Source organism: Triturus cristatus, chromosome 8 (genome assembly GCF_964204655.1).
Source record: "Triturus cristatus chromosome 8, aTriCri1.1, whole genome shotgun sequence".
Classification (NCBI taxonomy): domain Eukaryota; kingdom Metazoa; phylum Chordata; class Amphibia; order Caudata; family Salamandridae; genus Triturus; species Triturus cristatus.
The window spans coordinates 1,379,459,316-1,379,483,706 of record NC_140591.1 but is presented as its reverse complement, the minus strand read 5'-3'; the positions used below and the strand labels follow the sequence as shown (position 1 = coordinate 1,379,483,706).

Sequence of the window (24,391 nt, the reverse complement as noted above, 5' to 3'; positions counted from 1 at the left end):
GAAGATCACTGCTGGTGTCGTTTAATTCTGTGAAGCTGTTCTGTGTCCTATCTTTTACTCCCCTCTTCATTCAGTTCAATGATTGTGAGAAAGGGTCCTCCCTATTTCATACTCTGTTCTCGGTGCAACACTGAGATTGTTGAGATTTAAATCAACAATTGTTGCCTTTTTGTTTGGTGCAAATTAATGAGTAGGGTTTGGCACCTTTAGGTTAAGCCTGCCTATACATTAGTTCCTTTAGTACAGTGTTCCTTCGTCTGTGATCTGCTAGACCACGATTTATTTACCCTCACAAAATGATAGTCTAAAATTGACACACCCCTCAAAGCCTGCATTCTGTTCTACTCTCAGCTACATAGATATTTGTTACCCAGCCTTTCTCTAATTTAGTTTCTTCTGTCAGAGACCAACCAGTATGCTTCCTGCTTGAGCACAAGTGACTGTACATTTTCTTGAGGCTACCAATATTCTATTTCTCTTCCCTTGCTCGCTCAGTTGGTTCCACATAACCACATTCCAACCTGGGTAACACCAGGCCCCTCTAGTCTTTTGCCACTTGTATTGAGCTTGTCAAGGAACAGGTGTCTTGAAAAAACAGTTTTGGGCGAATTGTTTTTAGGATGGGTACATTCTGAATGCTGCTACGTGGTTCTATCAAACAATCGAAACAAAAAGCCTAATCAAAATAATTTTCTAAAGCCCAGCTCTTAATTTATTATCAATGCTCAGGTTTTGCCGGTTGGGTGCTGCTAAACCTGTCAGTTGGCTGTTCTGAGCATTGTTGCCGAGTCAGGATGTAAAATAATAAAATTTGAAAGGGACAGGTCTACTTCACCCTAAACAGGGAAGAGAACCGACTTTTGTCTTCTCTGCTTCATCATGCATGGGGAATATTTCTTCAGAGGTGCCACAATTGTCAATCCCTCCCAACATTTTTCATTGCTTCCGGTTTGTTCAGATTGTACATCTACATATGGTATTCAGACTCCCTCTCTATCTGCCTTATCATGTCCTTTAAAACTGTTACCCATACCTTTTCTAGAGCTGGAGTAGCTTCTGAGAGGTTTTTAAACTCTTTATTCTCTTTTTCTACCCAAGTATATGTCTTGCTGGAAAGATTCTACATTGTTTGATCTTTTTTATACCTCATGTGCTGTTTGATGGTTTTTTATAAGCGGATCCACTTTTTTGAGTGGTTGCTGTACAACTGTTGAAATATAGTTGTCCATCTTTATATTGTAGTGTGTCATTTAGAAACTTCTACGTTGTTCTGCATTCCACAAATCGTGAGTATGGCTATTAATTTTATGGCATGACACGGAGGCCAACATTATGCAAATCTCCTTTATTGCGCAGCTCACAGCAGCAACAATGAAGAGATCTAGAACTTCGTAAACATTCCAACATAGTATAAAGTCCATGTGCACGTAGTCATCTCCCTTCTTTGTTGCTGCTGCTCACAAGATAAGTACCTATACTTCGTCTATGCTTACACTATGCCTGTTTGAACATGTGGCTGTATGTTGTGGCCTATTACTGACTACACAAGTGTGCCCCTCCTCCCTCTCTCCACCTTCTTTACATTACTGTGTGTATATTTATATTTATTTTTCTGTATTATGTCATACTATATGATGGTAGCTTGACTGTAGTCGTACCTCGACTTCTCACGCTGTACCGGGTTTTTCCGCCCCCCCCCCCTTTCTCTCCAACCGGGACTTGCGATCATCTCTTCCCCAATCTAATTCTGACAACAATTTGAGCGCTTCTCTCCGCCTATTTCCCCGGATGCGAGCACCCTCCCTTTTCTTATCGTTGATCCCCTCACTGAACTGCACGGAGACGTTCATGCCTCCGCCCGCTCCCTTTTCTCCACTCTCCTCGGCTCATTAAGGCCGGGGAGGGATCCTCTTATTCAAGTCCAGAGGAACAAGGATCCAGTGGTAGTAGTAACCCCACTTTGGAGATCCCAAGCTTGGTTCCCAATTCTAATGGAAATGTCCATAGACTTTCCAATACTCATTCCTTCGTTCGGGACGATAATCTCAGGTCCTTACGGAGAACGCCACCCCCTTGTGATTCAAGGCCTCCTGTCTTTGATGGCTTGGAGGATTTCAGGAGACAATGGCGCCTCCCAGGAATTTCGGAGAACGCTTTCAGACTCATATCAGAGTCCTGGGCACCTGGGACAAGGAAAGCTTATAGACTGGCTTGGCGTAAATGGGTTTGTTGGTGCGTTTGACGGAATTACGATCCCATTTCAGTCGATCTAATTCAAGTTATTAATTTCTTATCTGTAATCTTCGCTTCAGGCCTAGCTTATCGTACCGTTAACGTCTATAGATCGGCCATTGCAGCAGGCCACTGCCTAGTAGATGGTACCTCGGTAGGTCAGAACCTACTAACCAAAAAAATCATGCGTAGTATGCGTGTTCTAAATCCACCCTTACCTAAATATTCTGCTTTATGGGACGTCAGGGACGTTCTCAGATTAATTACAAGTTGGGGTGAGAATTCTTCCCTCTCTCTAAAAAGACTCTCCTATAAACTCACTGTTTTATTGTGTCTTGTCTCCTTCAGAAGAACATCAGACGTTAAAGCCCTAGACATCTCTAGTAGAGCTTTTCAACCTGAGGGAGTTTGTTTCTTCCTTAAAAAAAAGAACTAAAACTATGTCAACTTCGGTCTTCTATCCCTCTTTTCCTCAGAATGAAAGCTTGTGTGTTGTCAAGTGTTTGTTAGAATACGAAAAAAGAACTTTAGGGGTGAGAAATTCTGTTGACCAATTATTAATATCTCATAGACCTCCTCATAAAGCGGTTTCTTCCCCCACCTTAGCTAGATGGGTTAAGGATGTTATGAAAGAAGCTGGGATTGATACTTCCATTTTTGGTGCTCATTCTCTTAGAGGTGCTTCAAATGAATGCATTTTCAAAAATTGTTATTTTAAACCTGTAACAAATGCTATTGATAATGTGTTGAATACACTTTGAACTTGCATAATGTTGGTCTCCGTGTCATGCCATAAAATTTAGATTTTTCACAGCCTGGTGGGCAGAAAATCTGGATTTTATTAAGGACACGGAGGCCAGGATTATCCCTCCACATTTAAACCCACCCTTATAATATGATTCTGTTCTCTTTTCTTTCAGATTAAATGGTTTCAGAGATGATGTCTTCTCTAAGAAAGTTATTTGAAAGAATGTTACTTGAAAAGAATATTATTTGAAAAGAATTTTAAAGTTATCTTGTTCGCTGCACAAAGAAGGGAGATCACTACGTGCAAATGGACTTTATACTATGTTGGAATGTTTACGAAGTTCTAGATCTCTTCATTGTTGCTGCTGTGAGCTGCGCAATAAAGGAGATTTGCATAATCCTGGCCTCCGTGTCCTTAATAAAATCCAGATTTTCTGCCCACCAGGCTGTGAAAAATCTAAATTTTGCTATCTTTTCCTGAGTTGGGTCAGGGTCCTGCGCGCATGTACTGTGTGCATCCTTGAGGTTTCTGGGATGGAATGGCATTCTTTTGTTGTTTGTCCATGATCTGTTACATTAACATGCATGCTGTTCTTTCTTTAATGATGCAGATCCTGATATTAGTTATTCTAATTTTTTTCATCTTTCAGCTCTTTAATGTATTTCACCTGCCTCACAAGTTCACTCATTGCCTTATCGAATAGTATAATTTGTGGTTGCATCCTCCAAGCTATGGGCTCTGGCTCATTCATACTATCTTTGATCACTTTGAACTTTTCTTTGGCTTCTGACATTCAGTGCTGCCATGCCCCTTTTTGAACAATCCAATTCTTTGGTCCAGCATTTTCTGGCTAGCAAAATATATTTCATGAACACTGGTTTCTAGTTTGCTTTATTAGAAGGACTTTGCAGCTACCTTCCTGATTAAGATGTTCTTCAAAATTTGTCTCATTTGCTCGCTAACTGACTCCATTTATTGTTGCCCTTTGATCAGCATGCCCTTCTTTTTCTTGTGGTCTCCCATGTTGAAAATTAGCTTTCAGGGTAAAGTGAGTTAGTAGCTGTAGGAGAGTAGGGTCTGCTATCCTATGGTCACCCCAAATTTTTGCTTTTTGCTTCACTGGTTTTTGACATATTGAGGCTGTGGGCCTGCCAATCAGACCCCCAGCCTGCTGTTCTCTCTACTAAATTAAAACTATGCACCCTAGGTGCATAACCAATTGGAAGTGGATCACCCTGTCAGCCCCTGTACCAGTGTACACTAGGTACCCAGGGCATTGGTGTACCCAAGGCCTGCCAGGGGCTGAAGCATGTATTATGCCACCCCAGGCTTGGCCTAACAATTTGACACAACTGGCTGATCACTCAGCTGGGGTAAGTTGGTGTAATCACCTCTTACTTAGGTGTAGTATACCTATACCTAACCTTAAATGGGACACCTGGTAACCTATAAGTCACTCCTATGGCAGGCCTTAACAATCCTGAAGGCAGAGTGCTTGGTTCCATGTGAGATGGTGCTCTGGCATGAGCTGAGCCTGTCTGCAGTGGTCGGAACAACTTCCTTCTACTGTTTCCAGATATCGTCATACCATATACTCTTAAGTGCATTATGAACCTCGCGGTTAAATGCTATCTTTGGTTTGGCTTTATCAAAACATGTCGAGTAAGGTGTCATACGAATTGGAATACTAACCCCTCGCCAATTCTGGCGACGGGGTTAGCATTCCACCCTTCTAGAGGGACACGACATGTACAGTACCTGAAACCCGGGTAAAATCAGACATAGCCTCAGCTCCACAAAATGGATGCTGCCACCACAGACACAAGTCTGCCCTCCTGCTGCTGGGAGTCCTTCCAGCTTGGGAGGTGTGGACAAAGGGTTTCCTGCCAGGGGAGGTGCATGCACAACCCCAGACAGGATTTTGTGTATTGGTCAGGTAGGGCTTGAAAGAAACCAGACATGCCTGTGGCTCACAAGGAGCCTCGGTGCATATGCCAGTCCAAACCGGTCCTGGGGCACACCAGTCCCGGGCCTGGGGCGAGCTGGACAAAGGATTGGGGTGTAACCACCCCCCTTCCTGGTCCCACCCATAGGGAGGGACCTATCAGGTAGTCCGGCCCCTAGAATCCGCTTAAAGGTAGGACCTGTGTCCTAAGACTTCAGACATCCTGGAATCAACTTGAAACTAAGAAGAAGACGGGAACTTCGACATTCTGCTGCACAGAAGACTGAAGGAAATCTCCCCTGTGGTCAGGGAGTGACCACCTTGCTAACGCAAGCACCATCCAGCGAATCAACGTCTGCTTTGCCGCCGCCTCCCGCCAGAGCCCGAGCCCAGAGACTGACAAGACCTGGACCTCCAGACCTCTCACCGCCCGATCCACAGTCCCTGAAAAGAGGAGACCCGTGGAGGCACCGAGACACGTGGAGCCAGCCATCTTGGAACGACGACGACAAGCTGCAAGCGCAACAACCGAGGCTCCCTCCAAGTTGTGCTTTGGGATCTGAGAAGCCCAACCCTCGAGCAGCATCTGCACCAAAGGTGAGCCCTCCAGCATCTCCACGATCTGCGTGGGGCCCTTCTGCATTTTGCCACTCGACGCGCCTAACCGGTTGCTGGCCCGCTGGCTAGTGGCCATCTTGGCGACTAACTTCAAGAAATACACCGCTGGTCTGGTTGCTCCAGACCGGCCCTTGCTCCCCTCCAAAGGAGCAGTCCCTCTGACCTTGCTGGTCAGAACAATCAGCTTATTTCATCTCCTACAACAATTGCTTTTGCCAAGGCTTGTTTGCTTCGATCAAGTCGCCGACACGGCCGACAGCGAGAGCCTGCGTGGGACAGCTCGTGAACCGACTCCTGGACGTCGTCGACCTCCAGGGACCACGTGGCTGCAGAGACAAGCTACACCTTTCTTCCTGTTTGCACCCGACATTGCCTGGTACCCACCTGGTGCCACGCTGGTCACTGGCTAGTGACGGTGAACACTGTCCCCTCTGCTTACAGGTCTTCAACATCTCCGATCCACTCTTGGATCCACCGCATCTCTCCCGGACCGACCGCCTGCAGCATCTTTGTCTTCAGGCTCCACGGAACAGATAGAAGAAACCCGACGCACTTCGAGGCCTATGCACCCGCTTCCTGTGGGTGAGGTAAAGCTGGCACTCCTGTGCCCAAGTGTAGTATTACATCTCTAGTGCCTGTGTTCCAAATCTTGAATTCCTAGTCCATCCGGAAGATCCTCTTTGCAGTAACTTTGTACTTTTTACGCACCCATTGAAACCTATGGGAGCACGCGTGTGACTATTTGCTCTGCACACGCCACCCGTGGACCTCCTGGTCACTAACTGAAGTTAGCTCCTTGTAGGCCCAGCGATTCTAGAGGCCCTAGGCCTTTCCCCTTTTCTGTTCGTGGTACTTATACCACTATTTTAGTATATGGTTCGAGCGGCCACCAGGGCCTATCCATATAAAGTGCAACTTCTGTGTATTCTACTGTAATCTTGTTTGACGATTTGTGCTCCTGTGCTCATAAAGAGACTAGGGGTTACTTTGAGAAATAAATACATATATATTTTGAATATATATCTGTGTGGTGTCCTTTCATTGGTATAAAAGGGGGTTGCATTTGGTAAAACAGCTGGCTTAACACGCTTCACGAGTTTAGCCTCAAAGACTGCTTAGCCTACGCTACCACTAGGGCAGCTAGTCCGAAAAGGTTGACTTACAACCACACCATAAGGGTTGCTTGGCATGGTACAAGGTGATCACTTTAACTAGTGAGCATCATATACCAGGCCAACTTCTCACATTGGAGAGCAGCGGTTGGATTTGAGCTTGCTGTGTTTTACCATTGTAATCTCTTGGTTACCAATTGAAAGATCACATAGGTACCTGTAGGTACATATAAAACAAGATTAGATATACATAAGTTCTACTGAACTTAGTTGTTGTAGAGCAAAGGGAGTAGCACACCCTGACTACAACTACTAGATAGGTTTAGTAGGTAAACCCAAGTGTAGGTAGATTGCAACACATCCACCCACACTTAAGAGCAATGGCTGGGGCAGAGGGGTCCACTGTACCCATCTCTGTTGAGAGTGACCCCCAGAGGGCACCATCCATCTTTGCTACCCTTAAACAGAATGAGCTCAGGCATTTGGCAACTCTTAGAGGCCTTAAACAGCCCAAGAACCCTACCTCTGCTGAGCTCAGAGAACTCTTGCAAAATGATGAAAATCAGAGAGAGCTCAAGAAAGCTTCCCAGTTAGCCCCCTTAGGGTCAGGAACAGGAGGCCCCCCTTCTGAAGATGCTACAGAAGTACCCCTTTCCAATAGCCATCCCTTAGATGAGAATCATACTACAGAGGAGGAAAGTGGTGAGGATACAGAGAGTAGTGATGATGAAGGGAGAACTAGCCCAGTGCCAAGTGTTATACTAGGCCCAGCTAAACTAAGGCTATTGGGGACTGACAATGGGATCATCCCATTGGATCTCCCCAGTGGACTTAACCAGGGGCTTGGGAGGCAAAGGAATCGCTCAGGTGACTCTAATGCTTCTCATACCTCTAGAGGCTCTCAAGGTCACTCCAGGAAAAGGATGACCACCCCTCAGAGGAGGGAACATGAGGCCAGAATGCAGGAAGCCCAGCTGAGGATCAGGAAGCAGGAGCTAGAAGTAGCCCTGATGGAAGAAAAACTGAGTAAAGCTAGGCAACCTAGAGAGAGTGGGTCTATACCCACTGGTGGCAGCATTGTCCCTAAGGACAAAGATAGGGTCTTTGATAATAGGAACCTGTCTAAGGTTGTGCCCCCCTACAAAAGTGGGGATGACATCCACAAATGGATGACTGCTCTTGAGAGAGCCTGCAAAGTGCAGCAGGTTCCTGAAGACCAGTGGGCAGCAATCCTCTGGCTCTCCTTTGAAGGAAGAGGCAGAGACAGACTCCTCACTGTTAGAGAAGAGGATGTCAGAAATTACAGAGTCCTGAAGAGTGTTCTGGTTGATGGGTTAGGCTTAACTACTGAACAGTACAGGTTAATGTTCAGAGACACCCAAAAGACACAGACTCAGGACTGGTCTGAATATGTTGAATGTGCCACTAAGGCTTTGGAGGGTTGGTTGCTGGGGAGTAAGGTATCTGATTTTACAGGATTGTATAATTTGATGATGAGAGAGCAGATTTTAAATAACTGTCAAAACCAGCAACTGCATCAACACTTGGTTGACTCTGATCTGACCTCTCCCCAAGAATTGGGAAAGAAGGCAGACAAATGGGTCAGAACCAGGGTTAAGCAAAAGAACCAGAACCAGGGCCAAGGGGGTGATCAGAAGAAAACAGACCAAAAGGGTGGAGATCAGAAATCTAAAGACCAGAAGTCTTCAACAGGGCCCCAAACTACTGCTAAGGAGGGTGGGTCCCAACAACAATCCAAGGGAAAGAAGAAAGAAGGTCAAAAGAAACCCTGGTGCAATCATTGCAAGAATTCAACTCACTGGACTAGTGATTGTAAGAAGGGTGGAGCCCCCAACACTGTTGCCCCTAAGGCACCTGCTCCCAGTACTACTGTTAGCAGTGTTGGTCCCCAGACAAAGGGTGTAGTGGGAATAACTATGGGAACTGAAGGAGATTCTGACTTAGACAGAACCCTGACACAGGCAGTCTTGATCTGTGATGGGGACATTGATTTGTCCCTGACTGTGAGCCCCAGTAACCTGGGCAAGTACAGACAGACTCCTTTAATAAATGAAAAAGTGGCTCAAGCCTACAGGGACACATGTGCCAGTGTCACTATGGTGACACCAGGCTTTGTGGACCCTGGACAGTACATACCAGGTGAGAACTACCTGGTGACCAATGCCAGCAATGCCACTACTTCACATAGTGTGGCAGTTGTTAACTTCTCATGGGGAGGGGTAACTGGCCTCAAAAGGGTTGTGGTTAGTGCAGACCTCCCAGTAGAATGTTTGTTGGGCAATGACCTAGAGAGTTCTCTATGGTCAGAAGTGGAGTACAGGACTCATGCAGAGATGTTAGGTATATCATCACATGTCCTTGCTGTGACCAGGTCACAGGCCAAAAAGTGCCTCACTGAACCTCAGGTCTTGGATCCTGGAACAATGGACCAAGCACCTACCAAGAAGAAGAACAGGAGGGTCAAGGCTGTGCCTTCCCCCCCTGCCTCAGAGTGATGATCAGCCTTCCCAGGAAGCCGATCTAGAGGACCCTGAAGGAACTGTCCCTGAAGAGCTTGAACCTGATCAGGTTGAGTTTCTGGGGACAGGGGGACCTTAAAGGGCTGACTTGAGGCAGGCTCAGTTATCCTGTCCCTCTCTTGAACCCCTCAGACAGCTGGCTGCTGCTGAGGCTGCTGGGAATGCTCAAGGTACCCATAAAGTGTATTGGGATGAAGGGCTCCTTTATTCAGAGGCTAGAGACCCCAAGCCTGGTGCTACCAGGAGGTTGGTTATACCTCTGCAATTTAGGGGCTTCCTTCTTACCTTGGCCCATGATATTCCTTTAGCAGGACACTTAGGCCAGAACAAGACTTGGGACAGGCTTGTCCCTCACTTTCACTGGCCTCACATGAATGAAGATACAAAGGAGTTTTGTCGCTCCTGTGTGACCTGCCAAGCCAGTGGCAAATCAGGTGGCACAACAAAGGCCCCCCTAATACCACTACCTGTGGTGGGGGTCCCCTTTGAAAGAGTGGGAATAGATATAGTGGGTCCCATGGATCCTCCCACTGCATCTGGGCACAGATTTATACTGGTGGTAGTGGATCATGCCACCAGGTATCCAGAGGCAATTCCCCCTAGGACCACTACAGCACCTGTTGTGGCCAGGGCCCTGCTGGGAGTATTCTCCAGAGTGGGGTTTCCTAAGGAGGTAGTTTCTGACAGAGGTACCAACTTCATGTCAGGATACTTGACAGCTATGTGGAAGGAATGTGGTGTCAACTACAAGTTCACCACCCCTTATCACCCACAATGCAATGGGCTTGTTGAGAGATTCAACAAGACCCTAAAGGGTATGATCAAAGGATTACCTGAAAAGCTCAGGCGAAGATGGGACATCCTTCTACCCTGCCTTCTGTTTGCTTACAGAGAGGTCCCACAAAAAGGAGTTGGCTACAGCCCCTTTGAATTGTTGTTTGGGCACCCTGTAAGAGGCCCACTGTGTTTGGTGAAGGAAGGATGGGAGTTACCTCTCAAAAAGCCTAAACAAGACATAGTGGACTATGTACTTGGTCTCCGCTCCAGGATGGCTGAGTATATGGAGAAGGCATCCAAAAACCTTGAGGCAAGCCAGGCCTTACAGAAAGCTTGGCATGACCAAAAGGCTGTCTTGGTTGAGTTTCAGCCAGGACAGAAGGTATGGGTGTTGGAGCCAGTGGCCCCAGCAGCACTCCAAGACAAATGGTCTGGACCCCATACAATCCTGGAAAAGAAGGGAGAGGTCACCTACTTGGTGGACCTAGGAACTCCCAGGAGTCCCCACAGGGTACTCCATGTTAACAGGCTTAAAGCATATGTTGACAGGGCAGACATGGGCTTGCTCATGGCTACAGATGAGGGACAGGAGGAAGAGAGTGACCCTCTCCCAGACCTGTTGTCTCAGAACCCTGAAGATGGCTCAGTTGAAGGAGTGACCCTTGGAGGCAACCTCACTGCCCATCAGCAGACTGAATGTAGACAGGTTCTATAATCATTTTCACATATGTTTTCCTTGATACCTAGTCAAACTGACTGGTGTACCCATGTGGTGGACACTGGTGACAATCTGCCTGTAAAGAACAAGCTTTACAGACAACCTGACCACGTCAGGGACTGTATAAAGGCTGAGGTACATAAAATGCTGGAATTAGGTGTCATTGAACCCTCAGAGAGCCCCTGGGCTAGCCCAGTGGTTCTGGTCCCCAAACCTCACACCAAAGATGGCAAGAGAGAGATGAGGTTCTGTGCGGACTACAGGGGTCTCAATGCTGTCACCAGGACAGATGCACACCCTATTCCAAGGGCAGATGAGCTCATAGACAAACTAGCTTCTGCAAAGTTTTTGAGCACATTTGACTTGACAGCTGGCTATTGGCAAATCAGATTAGCTGAGGAGTCTAAGGCCAAAACAGCATTCTCAACCCCAGGTGGGCACTACCAGTTTGTGGTGATGCCCTTTGGTCTGAAGAATGCACCTGCCACCTTCCAAAGGCTGGTGAACCAAGTCCTTACTGGGTTGGATGACTTTTGCGCAGCATATCTTGATGACATTGCTGTCTTTAGCTCCACCTGGGAGGATCACCTGATCCACCTAAAGAAGGCTCTTGAGGCTCTGCAAAGGGCAGGCCTCACTATCAAGGCTACTAAGTGCCAGATAGGGCAGAGTAAGGTTGTGTATTTGGGCCACCTTGTAGGTGGAGGCCAAGTTCAACCACTGGAGAGTAAGATACAATCCATCAAGGACTGGTCTCCTCCAACCACCCAGACTCAAGTTCGAGCTTTCTTGGGCTTGACTGGGTACTACAGGAAGTTTGTTAAGAACTATGGGTCCATTGTGACTCCTCTTAATGATCTGACATCCAAGAAGATGCCCAAAAAGGTTCAGTGGACAGTAAGCTGTCAAAAGGCATTTGATGACCTGAAGGAGGCCATGTGCTCTGCACCTATCCTGAAAAGTCCTGACTACTCCAAAGAGTTTATTGTCCAAACAGATGCTCCTGAGTTGGGTGTGGGAGCTGTGCTGTCACAACTTAATGTAGATGGTCAAGACCAACCCATTGCTTTTATTAGCAGAAGGTTGACCCCCAGAGAGAAGAATTGGTCAGCTATTGAGAGGGAGGCCTTTGCTGTGGTGTGGGCCCTGAAGAAGCTGAGGCCATACTTGTTTGGCACTCACTTCAAGATTCAGACCGACCATAAGCCCCTCTTGTGGCTAAATCAGATGAAGGGTGAAAACCCCAAACTGCTTAGGTGGTCCATTTCCCTACAGGGGATGGACTTTACAGTGGAGCACCGGCCAGGTACTGACCATGGGAATGCAGATGGTCTCTCCAGGTACTTCCACTTAGGACATGAAGACGAGACTGGTCAAGGCTAGTTTAATGTCCCTGCGTTTGGGGGGGGGGGGGTTGTGTAGGAGAGTAGGGTCTGCTATCCTATGGTCACCCCACATTTTTGCTTTTTGCTTCACTGGTTTTTGACATATTGAGGCTGTGGGCCTGCCAATCAGACCCCCAGCCTGCTGTTCTCTCTACTAAATTAAAACTATGCACCCTAGGTGCATAACCAATTGGAAGTGGATCACCCTGTCAGCCCCTGTACCAGTGTACACTAGGTACCCAGGGCATTGGTGTACCCAAGGCCTGCCAGGGGCTGAAGCATGTATTATGCCACCCCAGGCTTGGCCTAACAATTTGACACAACTGGCTGATCACTCAGCTGGGGTAAGTTGGTGTAATCACCTCTTACTTAGGTGTAGTATACCTATACCTAACCTTAAATGGGACACCTGGTAACCTATAAGTCACTCCTATGGCAGGCCTTAACAATCCTGAAGGCAGAGTGCTTGGTTCCATGTGAGATGGTGCTCTGGCATGAGCTGAGCCTGTCTGCAGTGGTCGGAACAACTTCCTTCTACTGTTTCCAGATATCGTCATACCATATACTCTTAAGTGCATTATGAACCTCGCGGTTAAATGCTATCTTTCGTTTGGCTTTATCAAAACATGTCGAGTAAGGTGTCATACGAATTGGAATACTAACCCCTCGCCAATTCTGGCGACGGGGTTAGCATTCCACCCTTCTAGAGGGACACGACATGTACAGTACCTGAAACCCGGGTAAAATAAGACATAGCCTCAGCTTCACAAAATGGATGCTGCCACCACAGACACAAGTCTGCCCTCCTGCTGCTGGGAGTCCTTCCAGCTTGGGAGGTGTGGACAAAGGGTTTCCTGCCAGGGGAGGTGCATGCACCACCCCAGACAGGATTTTGTGTATTGGTCAGGTAGGGCTTGAAAGAAACCAGACATGCCTGTGGCTCACAAGGAGCCTCGGTGCATATGCCAGTCCAAACCGGTCCTGGGGCACACCAGTCCCGGGCCTGGGGCGAGCTGGACAAAGGATTGGGGGTGTAACCACCCCCCTTCCTGGTCCCACCCATAGGGAGGGACCTAGCAGGCAGTCCGGCCCCTAGAATCCGCTTAAAGGTAGGAGCTGTGTCCTAAGACTTCAGACATCCTGGAATCAACTTGAAACTAAGAAGAAGACGGGAACTTCGACATTCTGCTGCACAGAAGACTGAAAGAAATCTCCCCTGTCGTCAGGGAGTGACCACCTTGCTAACGCAAGCACCATCCAGCGAATCAACGTCTGCTTTACCGCCGCCTCCCGCCGGAGCCCGAGCCCAGAGACTGACAAGACCTGGACCGCCAGACCTCTCACCGCCCGATCCACAGTCCCTGAAAAGAGGAGACCCGTGGAGGCACTGAGACACGTGGAGCCAGCCATCTTGGAACGACGACGACAAGCTGCAAGCGCAACAACCGAGGCTCCCTCCAAGTTGTGCTTTGGGATCTGAGAAGCCCAACCCTCGAGCAGCATCTGCACCAAAGGTGAGCCCTCCAGCATCTCCACGATCTGTGTGGGGCCCTTCTGCATTTTGCCACTCGACGCGCCTAACCGGTTGCTGGCCCGCTGGCTAGTGGCCATCTTGGCGACGAACTTCAAGAAATACACAGCTGGTCTGGTTGCTCCAGACTGGCCCTTGCTCCCCTCCAAAGGAGCAGTCCCTCTGACCTTGCTGGTCAGAACAATCAGCTTATTTCATCTCCTACAACAATTGCTTTTGCCAAGGCTTGTTTGCTTCGATCAAGTCGCCGACACCGCCGACAGCGAGAGCCTGCGTGGGACAGCTCGTGAACCGACTCCTGGACGTCGTCGACCTCCAGGGACCACGTGGCTGCAGAGACAAGCTACACCTTTCTTCCTGTTTGCACCCGACATTGACTGGTACCCACCTGGTGCCACGCTGGTCACTGGCTAGTGACGGTGAACACTGTCCCCTCTGCTTACAGGTCTTCAACATCTCCGATCCACTCTTGGATCCACCGCATCTCTCCCGGACCGACCGCCTGCAGCATCTTTGTCTTCAGGCTCCACGGAACAGATAGAAGAAACCCGACGCACTTCGAGGCCTATGCACCCGCTTCCTGTGGGTGAGGTAAAGCTGGCACTCCTGTGCCCAAGTGTAGTATTACATCTCTAGTGCCTGTGTTCCAAATCTTGAATTCCTAGTCCATCCGAAAGATCCTCTTTGCAGTAACTTTGTACTTTTTACGCACCCATTGAAACCTATGGGAGCACGCGTGTGACTATTTGCTCTGCACACGCCACCCGTGGACCTCCTGGTCACTAACTGAAGTTAGCTCCTTGTAGGCCCAGCGATTCTAGAGGCCCTAGGCCTTTTCCCTTTTCTGTTCGTGGTACTTATACCACTATTTTAGTATATGGTTCGAGCGGCCACCAGGGCCTATCCATATAAAGTGCAACTTCTGTGTATTCTACTGTAATCTTGTTTGACGATTTGTGCTCCTGTGCTCATAAAGAGACTAGGGGTTACTTTGAGAAATAAATACATATATATTTTGAATATATATCTGTGTGGTGTCCTTTCATTGGTATAAAAGGGGGTTGCATTTGGTAAAACAGCTGGCTTAACACGCTTCACGAGTTTAGCCTCAAAGACTGCTTAGCCTACGCTACCACTAGGGCAGCTAGTCCGAAAAGGTTGACTTACAACCACACCATAAGGCAGTGGTTCCCAAACTTTTTTGACCCGTGGCTCCCTTGACCTAATTGGCGGTTGGCCGTGGCTCCCCACCATTTTTTTACCGGTGGGCGGGGTCTTGTAAGCCCGACCTCTGGAGTACTTCCTGTTGTCTCCCTTAAGTTAATTGGGATGCAATGAAGGTATTATAATCATATTTGTAACAAAATAAAAAGATAACAGTTGTTTAATAAAAACGTGTTAAGTGAGAAACAATACAAGATTAATAGCAAAATATGTTTCCATGCAACTTTTTTTAACCACAAGGCAGCAGATGCAACAGAGAGCACACACATGCTGCAGTGATGCAAACTGTGTGCCTGGTCCCAAACCCTTATTTATGCCAGCTGCTGCTTTCAGTAGCTTTTGGTACTGAGACCCACTCTGAGAAAATGGAACAATGGGTTTGGTCTGTCGTAATCAGTATCACCATCATTATTTTTACACTAAAATGCGGGGTCCATGGAACTCGTTAAATAAAGAAATCGTGATAATAAGGCTTATGATTTCTTTTACGAGCTCCGTGGAGCCCGCCTTTTCAGTGGAAAAATAATGCTGGTGATACTATTATTTAAAATGCCATGCCGATCTTCGGCCCAACCTCAGTTTTTTACTTGAACTAGTCTTGATGGGCGCCATGTTGTTTCTAAACACAAAGTCAGAGCATTGCATGCCAAAAAAACATCAAAATAACTTCCTCCTTCGGAAAATTCCAGCCTTCGTGGAAGCATCAGGGGCCCACTGACTGCTGGAGGACACGACGGGTGAGGACAGTCTGAATACCCCCACCGTATTTACGGTTCCATTCCAACCCTCCCTCTCACTCCTGGAGGGGGCTTGAGCCATCTGCAACATCCTGGTGGGCCTTACTACTGGTCGAGAGGGCCCATGCCTACCCCACCGAAATTGAGTGAAGAGATGTGTGGGATAGATAGACTGCAAAGGAACGTCATTTGGTAAAACCACGTGCTTACCACACAGCAGTCAGCACCGAAACAGGGCATCAGGGGCCAAGTACAGAACGCTTGCATCAGTGCAAAAGCAGGGCCAATCTATTGCGCTATTTTTGCTGTTTGTGCAATACTAGAGCGAGAAGTCTATGATTCTTCTCCATGACCCAGAAAGATAGTCACACAAGAGAAAATTGAGACAGCAGATAACACAACCATCTCCAACACTTGCTACGCTTATAAGCCTTTTTTCTTTGTAAATCATACAGATTTTAACACAGAAATCCAGACTAATAAACAAAATAACATCCTTAATAAGGAGCTTTCGGGCACTGTGCGTGGCACCTGTCATAAAGCAACAATGGGAGCGCAGCAGAACATCTTTGAGTCGCAGATGGACTGGAGTCATGAACGGAGAGCATGTTCATCGAAGTATTTATTTTATTTTTTTGCATATTTATATAGCGCTAACTCGACCAGAACGTATTGGAGCGCTTTACATAGCGCCGTATTTACATTACACATTCAGGCAAGGGGAGATTAAGTGATTTGCCCAGAATCACAGGATGTGGACGCGACCCGAGGCTCGAACCCTGGTTTTAAGCACCAAAGTCGGCAGTCTAGCCTACGGACCACATCCTCTCCCCAAGTATTCCTGCACGGAGGCACCCCGGGACATGGTGGCCCCTGGATCGGCCGCAATCAGTTTACCAGTCACTAGTTTCACCAGGGAATGTCAAACTCGCCCTTCTTGGGGCCACTGCTCTCAAAGAGGGATGCACGCCTGAGACAAAAGTCTAAAACACTTCCAAAGCTTCCGTTTCTAGGATTACACCCAGCACCCTGCAGAGATGGGCAAGCAGAAGCCTCGATAGGGGAAAAGTATGAGGGACGTGTCTTTCCTACGGTGCTTAGTTCTCCAGGTCAGAGAGGGAGAAGTGAAAGATCAGAGAGCGAGGGAAGAGAGAAGTAAACAACAGCTTAGGTCACGGGGGGTTGCTAAATTAGATAGCTACGGGTCAAATAAGTTCAACGAGAAGAAGAGGAACAAGGGAGAGACCAGAGAGCGCATGGAGAATAGAAGGAAAAAAGGAACGGATCATTTGAGAATAAGGGAGCTGAGATGTGGTGGAAAGCAAAAGAAGAACAAATGAGAGAACACGTGGTGAGGAAAGAAAAAGGCGTTCAGAGAAACAAGAGAGCACAAATCTCACATTTACAAGAAAGTGCGCATCGGGGGCGCGGCACTACAAGCCCTTGCTTACTTACCGATTTCCTGGTGAAGAGGGTCCCATGAGGCACGGCACAACACGGGGATCAGCAACAACGATCCTCGAACGCTCCAAGCTTGCTATGGCAGTAATGCTTACACTGCGCATCTTAAAGCACGTATGATGCGTGCATACGTACGCACGTACGCGTTTGGCGGCAGCTCGCTCTTGGCCAAAACCATTCTGAAGGTGGCATTTCTAAACCCCCCCGCATGTTGCGCTGCGGTTGCAATTTCCATGACCCACATCCTGCGCGGCAGCGCGGCGCCCCTGGCTTCTCATCACGGCGCACCAGGGTGCCGCGGCGCACACTTTGGGAACCACTGCCATAAGGGTTGCTTGGCATGGTACAAGGTGATCACTTTAACTAGTGAGCATCATATACCAGGCCAACTTCTCACAGTAGCTCTACGTGACTCTAATATTCTTCTCCATTTAGTTTACTCGTTATGAGTGAAGGATCTGGTTATGTTGTAGGACCAGGAGACCCCTGTTGTTAGGAGCTGGACAGAATAATGACTGTGTTTTCCCCTGTTCTCTCGTCTCCTGTGGCTCTTTAGTCGATGTCTGTGACCGTGCTGGAGTTTTAAGTGTGTGACAGGGCTATCTCGTTTTCGTTTTAAATGGCACTTATTTTCACTTTGGAGTTGACATGCACATTCTGGCCTTCCTGCCCTAGTAGTATGGGTCCAATGAACCCTGTTACAGAATTATTTTATGGCCCTTTCATGTTGTTCCTCCTCATATTGTGCTTCTGTGGGAGTTATTATTATGATTGCTCAGGTAGACACAGTTTGATGGTTCATGTAGTCTGGGCTTGGGTTGTGAGTTTCCTTCACATTTTTGTATCATGGGTTTGGCTAGCAAGGCATTGTGGCTGTTTGCGAGGGTAGTTTTGCCTTATTTTTTCTATGCTTTTATTTTACTTGCAGTTATTTTGGGTATTCAATCTTTTGTTTGAGCTCTGGGCAGGCTATTGTGTCACTGCCTCCAGACACGAGACTTGACTCTCAGATTTTCCCATTAGCTTCTCAGCTGCATCCATTGATTTTTTTTCTTTCTGTACCTTCCATTTTTAGGTCTTGCCTGGCGTAGGCTGCGCGCATGCGCAGTCTCACTGGCGAGATTTAGTGTTAACAGGGTATTTTCTGTAAGGGGCTTTAAGCCCCGCCCCTCTGTTCCATTGGCTGGCGTCACCGTTTATGCTAAACGGTGGCCAGGCATTGGAACAGAGGTGTCGATGACGTTTTTGCTTGGCTTTTCGAGCCGTCCCATTTGGACGGACTCGCTTGCTTTGCGTTGGTCGCAAAAGGTTTCTTATCTTTATGGGGCCAAACACATGGCCCCATAAAGACAAGAAACCTTTTGGCAGGCGAGGCCGTCCAAGTGGCTCGGCAGAAAAAGCCGAGCAAATACGTCATGGTGATCTGCTCCGTGCCCGCTGTCGACACCCGCCACTGGACTGTATGGGCCGGACAACGCCTCCGCCGCAGGGTGAGATGACTGCATCTACTCAGCTGGCCTTGCAGCTGCCACGGATAGCAGATAGACCACTTTTACATCTTCATATTAGAAATTTGTGGCCCAGAGGTTCATTCCAGGATGCCAGGGTGACACGAAGGCTCAGACAAGAGGTCTGCCTGGCAACTGCTTTCATGCACAGGCGATATCGTGGCTTACCCAGGGGCCAGGCTTCGGAAAGCTTTCTGCTCTACATCAAGTCCCTGGTGTCCCTTTCAGTACCCGCGCAGGGATCCGATTCAAACACGTCCACAACGCCTTCAGTACCACAGTGTATCCTAGCGCAACAGACGGAAATTGGGGTACACAGAGCTGGTACTTCTGACACTTAACATTTACATCGACATGCTCTAAAGTGCCCAAACACAAAAACACTACACAAATAAACCCCAAATGCTCTCGATTGTTGAATACCGTGCTCCATACTAGGAGACAGGTTCTTTGTAGGGGTGTCATAGGAGTTTGCACTCACTGCCTGCCAGCCGTAATGAAACAAAGCACTGCCTGGAATCTTTTAAACCACTAATTTAGGCTCTAAGCCATAAACCACTAGCAATCCAATGAACGAACAAACAGTAAGAAGAGCGCAATGCACCAGCTTAAGAAGCCACACAACATCACTTCCACACCGAGAACATCGATCTGAGTAGTTTTAAATCAGCAGTGTAGCCGTCCGAGTTGAAAATGTATATTTACCAAACTCTGCGCCGTGCTGCAACCCTGAACCGGCTGTGGGCCATTGACACGCCCGCCGCTGCCATTTTGGATGGTGGCCCAGCGCTGAGAACCACAGAGTGTTTCACGGAGTCGTATTTACTCAGCAGCCTGTGCCAAAATACCAGTTCAAGGAAATGACTTGCAATTATCCCATTATCCCCCCCTTCTCAGCCCGCCCTACATTGGAAAAGGGACCAATTACATACACAACCTCAGTTCTCTCAGGACGTGCACCTGGCAAGGGGAGTCGGCTTCTGTGAGACAGAGACCTTGGAAGTAACTTGCGCGCACTTGTCGGCCAGCCCTGAGAGGCCATAAAAAGCCAGCGCCCCCTGCTCACGTCCGGGCAGGGCTGCAGTGTGCCCGCAGGTGGGATCGGGAGAGAGGATTATCGGACGGATAACAGGGATAAACGCGGGAAAGGGTCACAGCGCGGACAGGAATAGACCTCAGGCAAACGTGGCGACAGAGGGCTGGCTGGAAAAGTATCCAAACACCATGGGCACTTTACAGCTGGAGCAGGACTGCAGCAAAACTAAAGAAATAGAAAAACATTTTATTTTCTATTTCTTTACATTTGATGCAGCAATAGGTCTTGCATTTACAAAAGTTTAAGCTATTGGCATTGTATATGACGATGCGTTTTATTTGTTTTAAAACCCAAAACACAAATAAAAGGCATTGTCATTTACAATGCCAATAGCTCAAACTTGCATAAATGCGAGACCTATTGCATTGCAAATGCTTGTTTGTTAATGTTCTCTAATGCTTCCAATACTTCCCTCTGACCTGAATGCATCTCAATTATGGAACTCGCTCAGTGATAATCCACTTCTGAGGTGCAGGAAAGCCCTGCGTCTCTCTCTTGGGTGTTTCTTACCTTTTAATGATTCTCGAAATGCTATTCCCTGCCTTCCTAAAGCATCTGGAAACCACACTGGGCCTTTAGGCGCAGCTGCACCCGCTTCAGTGGGGTCTTCCATTGCGAACTCCTCCTGTCTCTTCCTGGATCGTTGCACCTCCTTCATTTGGCTAGTCCCGGTTAAGCTGTCCCTCTCCACACTTTGCCACAAAAGCACATTCCACCTCATGTTCTTGGCAGCAAAGCCAGGGCTCCATTCAGGGCCTAGCCTACCTTGTGCCCACCATGGAGTCTTCATTTTGCAGTTCAAGACTCCCCTGGTGCCTGCAGATATCTTGCTCATGCTCCCACTCATGAATCCTGAGATACTGAAACCGGCCCTGTTCGATGGGCAAGTGGATTCAGCCATGGGGCTCAACAAAGCATGGCCAACTTACCCAACATTTTAGCTGATATGAAGCAGTAAAGGTTCTCTTCTAGTTCACCACACTGCTTCTACATATTGGCTCTATTTCTCTTTGCCACGATAATGCAAAATAAGTGTGTGGTATTTGTCACATGAGGTCAGATGTATCTACTGTTAGGACTTTGTGAGGACTAAATGATGGTCAGATAGGTCTTGATAGGTTATACCATACAATCTGAAGAGGGTGTTCTTTCTTTTTCACATAGTTTTATATTCTACCTTCATAGTGAACATCTGCTTGGTAGCATATATGTATACAATACTTTATTTTTTTTCGTTACAATATTTTAGCCCAAACACATCTAAAACGGAAATCTTCATTACGAAAACAGTGGTACAATCCAGGTATTTAATTTAAAGTGTTTCTTTAAATATTTAGAATGCATATAATATGTTCAGCGTATATTTTTTTTACCTGATGGAAGTACACATTTCAGAGTGCATTTACGCATAGTAATTTAAATTAAACCATTAGGTAAATCTGGAACGTATCCAAAGTATTTTTGGCAGACTTAATTGTAACACTATGTATTGTTCTGTTTGGGTCTGATATATTTAATTCTGCATTAATGTGTTTTGTAGGCTATGCAGGAGTTTGGTGCTATGTGCAAGGAAAGAGACAAGGATATTGTTAAAGGTGTTCTTCCTTACTGGCCAAGAAATTACTGCAAAATCTCACTTGTAAGTATCCAGTTTCTGCCAAACAAAAGTGTATAATGTATTTTATATGAAAACATTTTATTGAAATGACTAAAAGTGTCCCCTTGACTTCCACAACTTGTAAATGCGTGCATTGAGCCAGCAGAAGCAAACTCAGCAGGAAATCCCTGTATACGAGAGAATAAAGCTGAAATGTTCCTGGTGAAGGCTCACTATATTAAGAAGATTGAGATCCACATCGGTTTAGGCAGATCAGACTCATTGCTACCTCCCAATAAAATCTAGGACTTGTTGCTTGCCATACCAAGAGGGGAAACACCTTGCTGACATACTATCCAAGTGCAGGTTTGCTATGCTGATTACGTGCTCAAAATTAAATAGCATCAGTATCTGATGAGCATTTATGTCTCTTTTATTTCACAGCTGCAAAGTATTGTACTAGTAGGTTCAATTCCGAAGGAGGAAAATGTGAAAGCTACCTTTCAATTCTTATACAAAGTTATAGAGACTATACAGGGGTTTTATCGAGTCATCAAGCTGAACTGTGTATTAGAAGGTAGCCCAATGTGGGTGTATTTGAGTGAGAATAGGACTGTTTTTCAAGGGATAGGAAATTGAAATCTCCAACTTTGCCTGGGTCTACCGTTATTGTTCGAATGTGGCATGATTTCTCTAGACTTTATTGTCTCAATTCTTGTTCCTCATCATGAGAGCCCATTTTGGTTAAATTGTCATTAATCATTTTGGTAAGTTACAGTACATATGACAGTAGCCGGCTGTGATTCGCCAGTTGCAACTGATCTTACAAGAGAATTTATTTTTTTTGTTTCTGAGGTCTTTTTTTACCTTGTTGGAATGGGAGCATGCATGTCATGGCATCCTACATCTTGACGGAGGTTGAATGTAGCGGAGTTTAACTGCTGAACGTATAAGTATTAACTGCCTGGGTCTTTGGAGATACTGTCATCATTGTTTAAAGATTCCTTAAACTGAAGATTGTTAATGATAATAATAATGTAAGTTTGGCAAGGGCTATTTAACCTATATAGAAATAACTGATGTGTAATGGCTTGCAATTACAAAACTCTACTGCAGTAAGCTCTGCTTAGGTATCATATGGAATTTCGTTTTCTTGCTGTTCACATGGTCTAGACAGTGCTACTGAAATTGTGAGACTCAATTGGATTATCTTCTTCGGATGGTTTGGATACATGACCTTTGTAAATGTGACACATTAGAAAGATCTTGGATCCCAAGTGGTAGCTGTGTGGGGGATACATGACCCTATGGACCGTTTGGAGCAACTTTGTGCTTTTATGCTCCTGGGATCTTGACTTCCTAATTTCCTATAGGCTATCTCATGTCTTAGCTTGGGTGTCCATATCTTGCCCCCTTCTAATACTTATCTATTCATTTTGTTTGGTGCTTTTGTTGTTGAAAGTCAAATGTTTCAGACTGGCTTAAGTAGCTGCATGCTCACTTTCTCCTCACATTTTCTGTGGTGGTAACTGTCTGTTAGTAACAAAGCTGCTTTTCGTTTTCAAGGTACTGATGATGATCAGTTAAGTATATCTGTGGCGGAGCTACGAGCTGCTGAAGCTCCACAACAGTGCTACTAGCCCTTGCTCTGCTGCAGCTTCCTTAATACATGCTTGTTTCTCTCTATTGACAATGGATGTTGCCCTCACCACCTAAATGTGAGGAAGAGCTGTGTTACCCTGGTAGGGAGTTGATTCAGATGTTCGGCGGCTGCACTTGCATTCTTGGCAGCAGCCGCCATCCTGGTAAGGCCCAGATGGAGGTGTGGCTTTCGCCTCTTGCCTCCCACAGCCCACTGGACTGCATCCTCGCTCAGCTGCCCCTGCATTTGTTCTCCAGCAGGGTTACCCTAAGCAGGAGCACCCCTGTACCGGCCATTGAATACTTCTGAGCCTGCAGAATTTGAACAAGAACTTCATACTATGGAGTTATCTGCCTGATTCCATCTCAGATCTGTTAACTCACATGGTGCCACAGTGTGACTCGCAATATTAGCTCCCTTCATAATGTCACCCGGTGAGGAGTCAGTGACTCATGGTGGCATGGGAAACAAGCTGAAAACCACTGTAAACAGTGGATTGTCAGTGCACTTTCATAGGCTTTGAACTGCTGATATTCATTCAGGGGTGTGAAAACACCCCAGGACATCGGCACCAGCCCCAGCAAGGTTTTTCTTTTTCTTTTGAGGAGTGGGCGTGGGGCGGGTCTGAGGCACAAGTTCCTTGAAGGTACTTCTTGACACGAAGGCCCACCCTGTCCAAGGTCCCCACCCCAATTCGGTGAGTATTTGGTTTGAGTTGGCAAGCTTGCCACATATAACAAGGTGAATCTTGTGGAGGTGGGTTGGGCCAGGAATTTTATTTTTTTACACCATCGTAGAGAGTGTGGTTCTTGGAAACAACCAATCCCCCCTTCAGCTATATACAGCCAATAACACATAATGGGTACATAGCCAGTCTGGTAACCCATAGGGCAGAGCATGTTCCCATAAAACTGGGCACTACTACCCCACCCCCTGCTGTCGCAATTTGGAGACTCTTGATATAAGGTGCTGGTATCTTTAACGCCCTCCTGACCAATCCGAGAGCAGGACCGCTGGAAAGACCACACATCAGCCTCCAGTGATGCTTTATCACTTTATCCCTTGCGCCGACCCTGGGTTGTAGCCCTCCACCGGCTGAACTACTGTTCACTTCTTGGTTGCTGATTCAGAGAAATACCTACAGGGTGCATTTCACCTTCCAGTGGCTGGAGGTGTGCTGGCTCTCAGACGACAACAAGAGCTACACAACTGAACAACAGTGACCCAATGGGATCACAAACATTAAGACGTTGTTTCTGAGAGGCTGCATTACGGAATATGGCCATGATGGCAGGTGTTCTCCCTTCTGCACTATAACAGGGGGTGAGACATCATTATGCTGCCTTCCCCTCTGATACGGTATGCCAACCTCATAGACTAAGGGCGCTTACGGAAAAATGAGGCTTCAGTTACCAGGGCATGGTTGGGCAGGACTATGTAGAGCACTGTATTCATCTCTGGTTTCAGGAGCTGTGAGTTGAACTCAGCCACCTTTTATGCACTTACTAACGGCATGGGGA

General features: G+C 47.0%; 1 protein-coding gene across 1 annotated transcript in view; it reads left to right on the top strand.

The window, feature by feature from the left end:
• Positions 1-24,391, top strand: part of LTN1 (listerin E3 ubiquitin protein ligase 1) — a 452,785-nt gene that overhangs the window by 24,825 nt on the left and 403,569 nt on the right. The window contains exon 3 of the mRNA XM_085623083.1: positions 21,173-21,271. Within this exon, the coding sequence (XP_085479209.1) occupies positions 21,173-21,271 (99 nt within the window). The remainder of the gene's footprint in view (positions 1-21,172; positions 21,272-24,391) is intronic.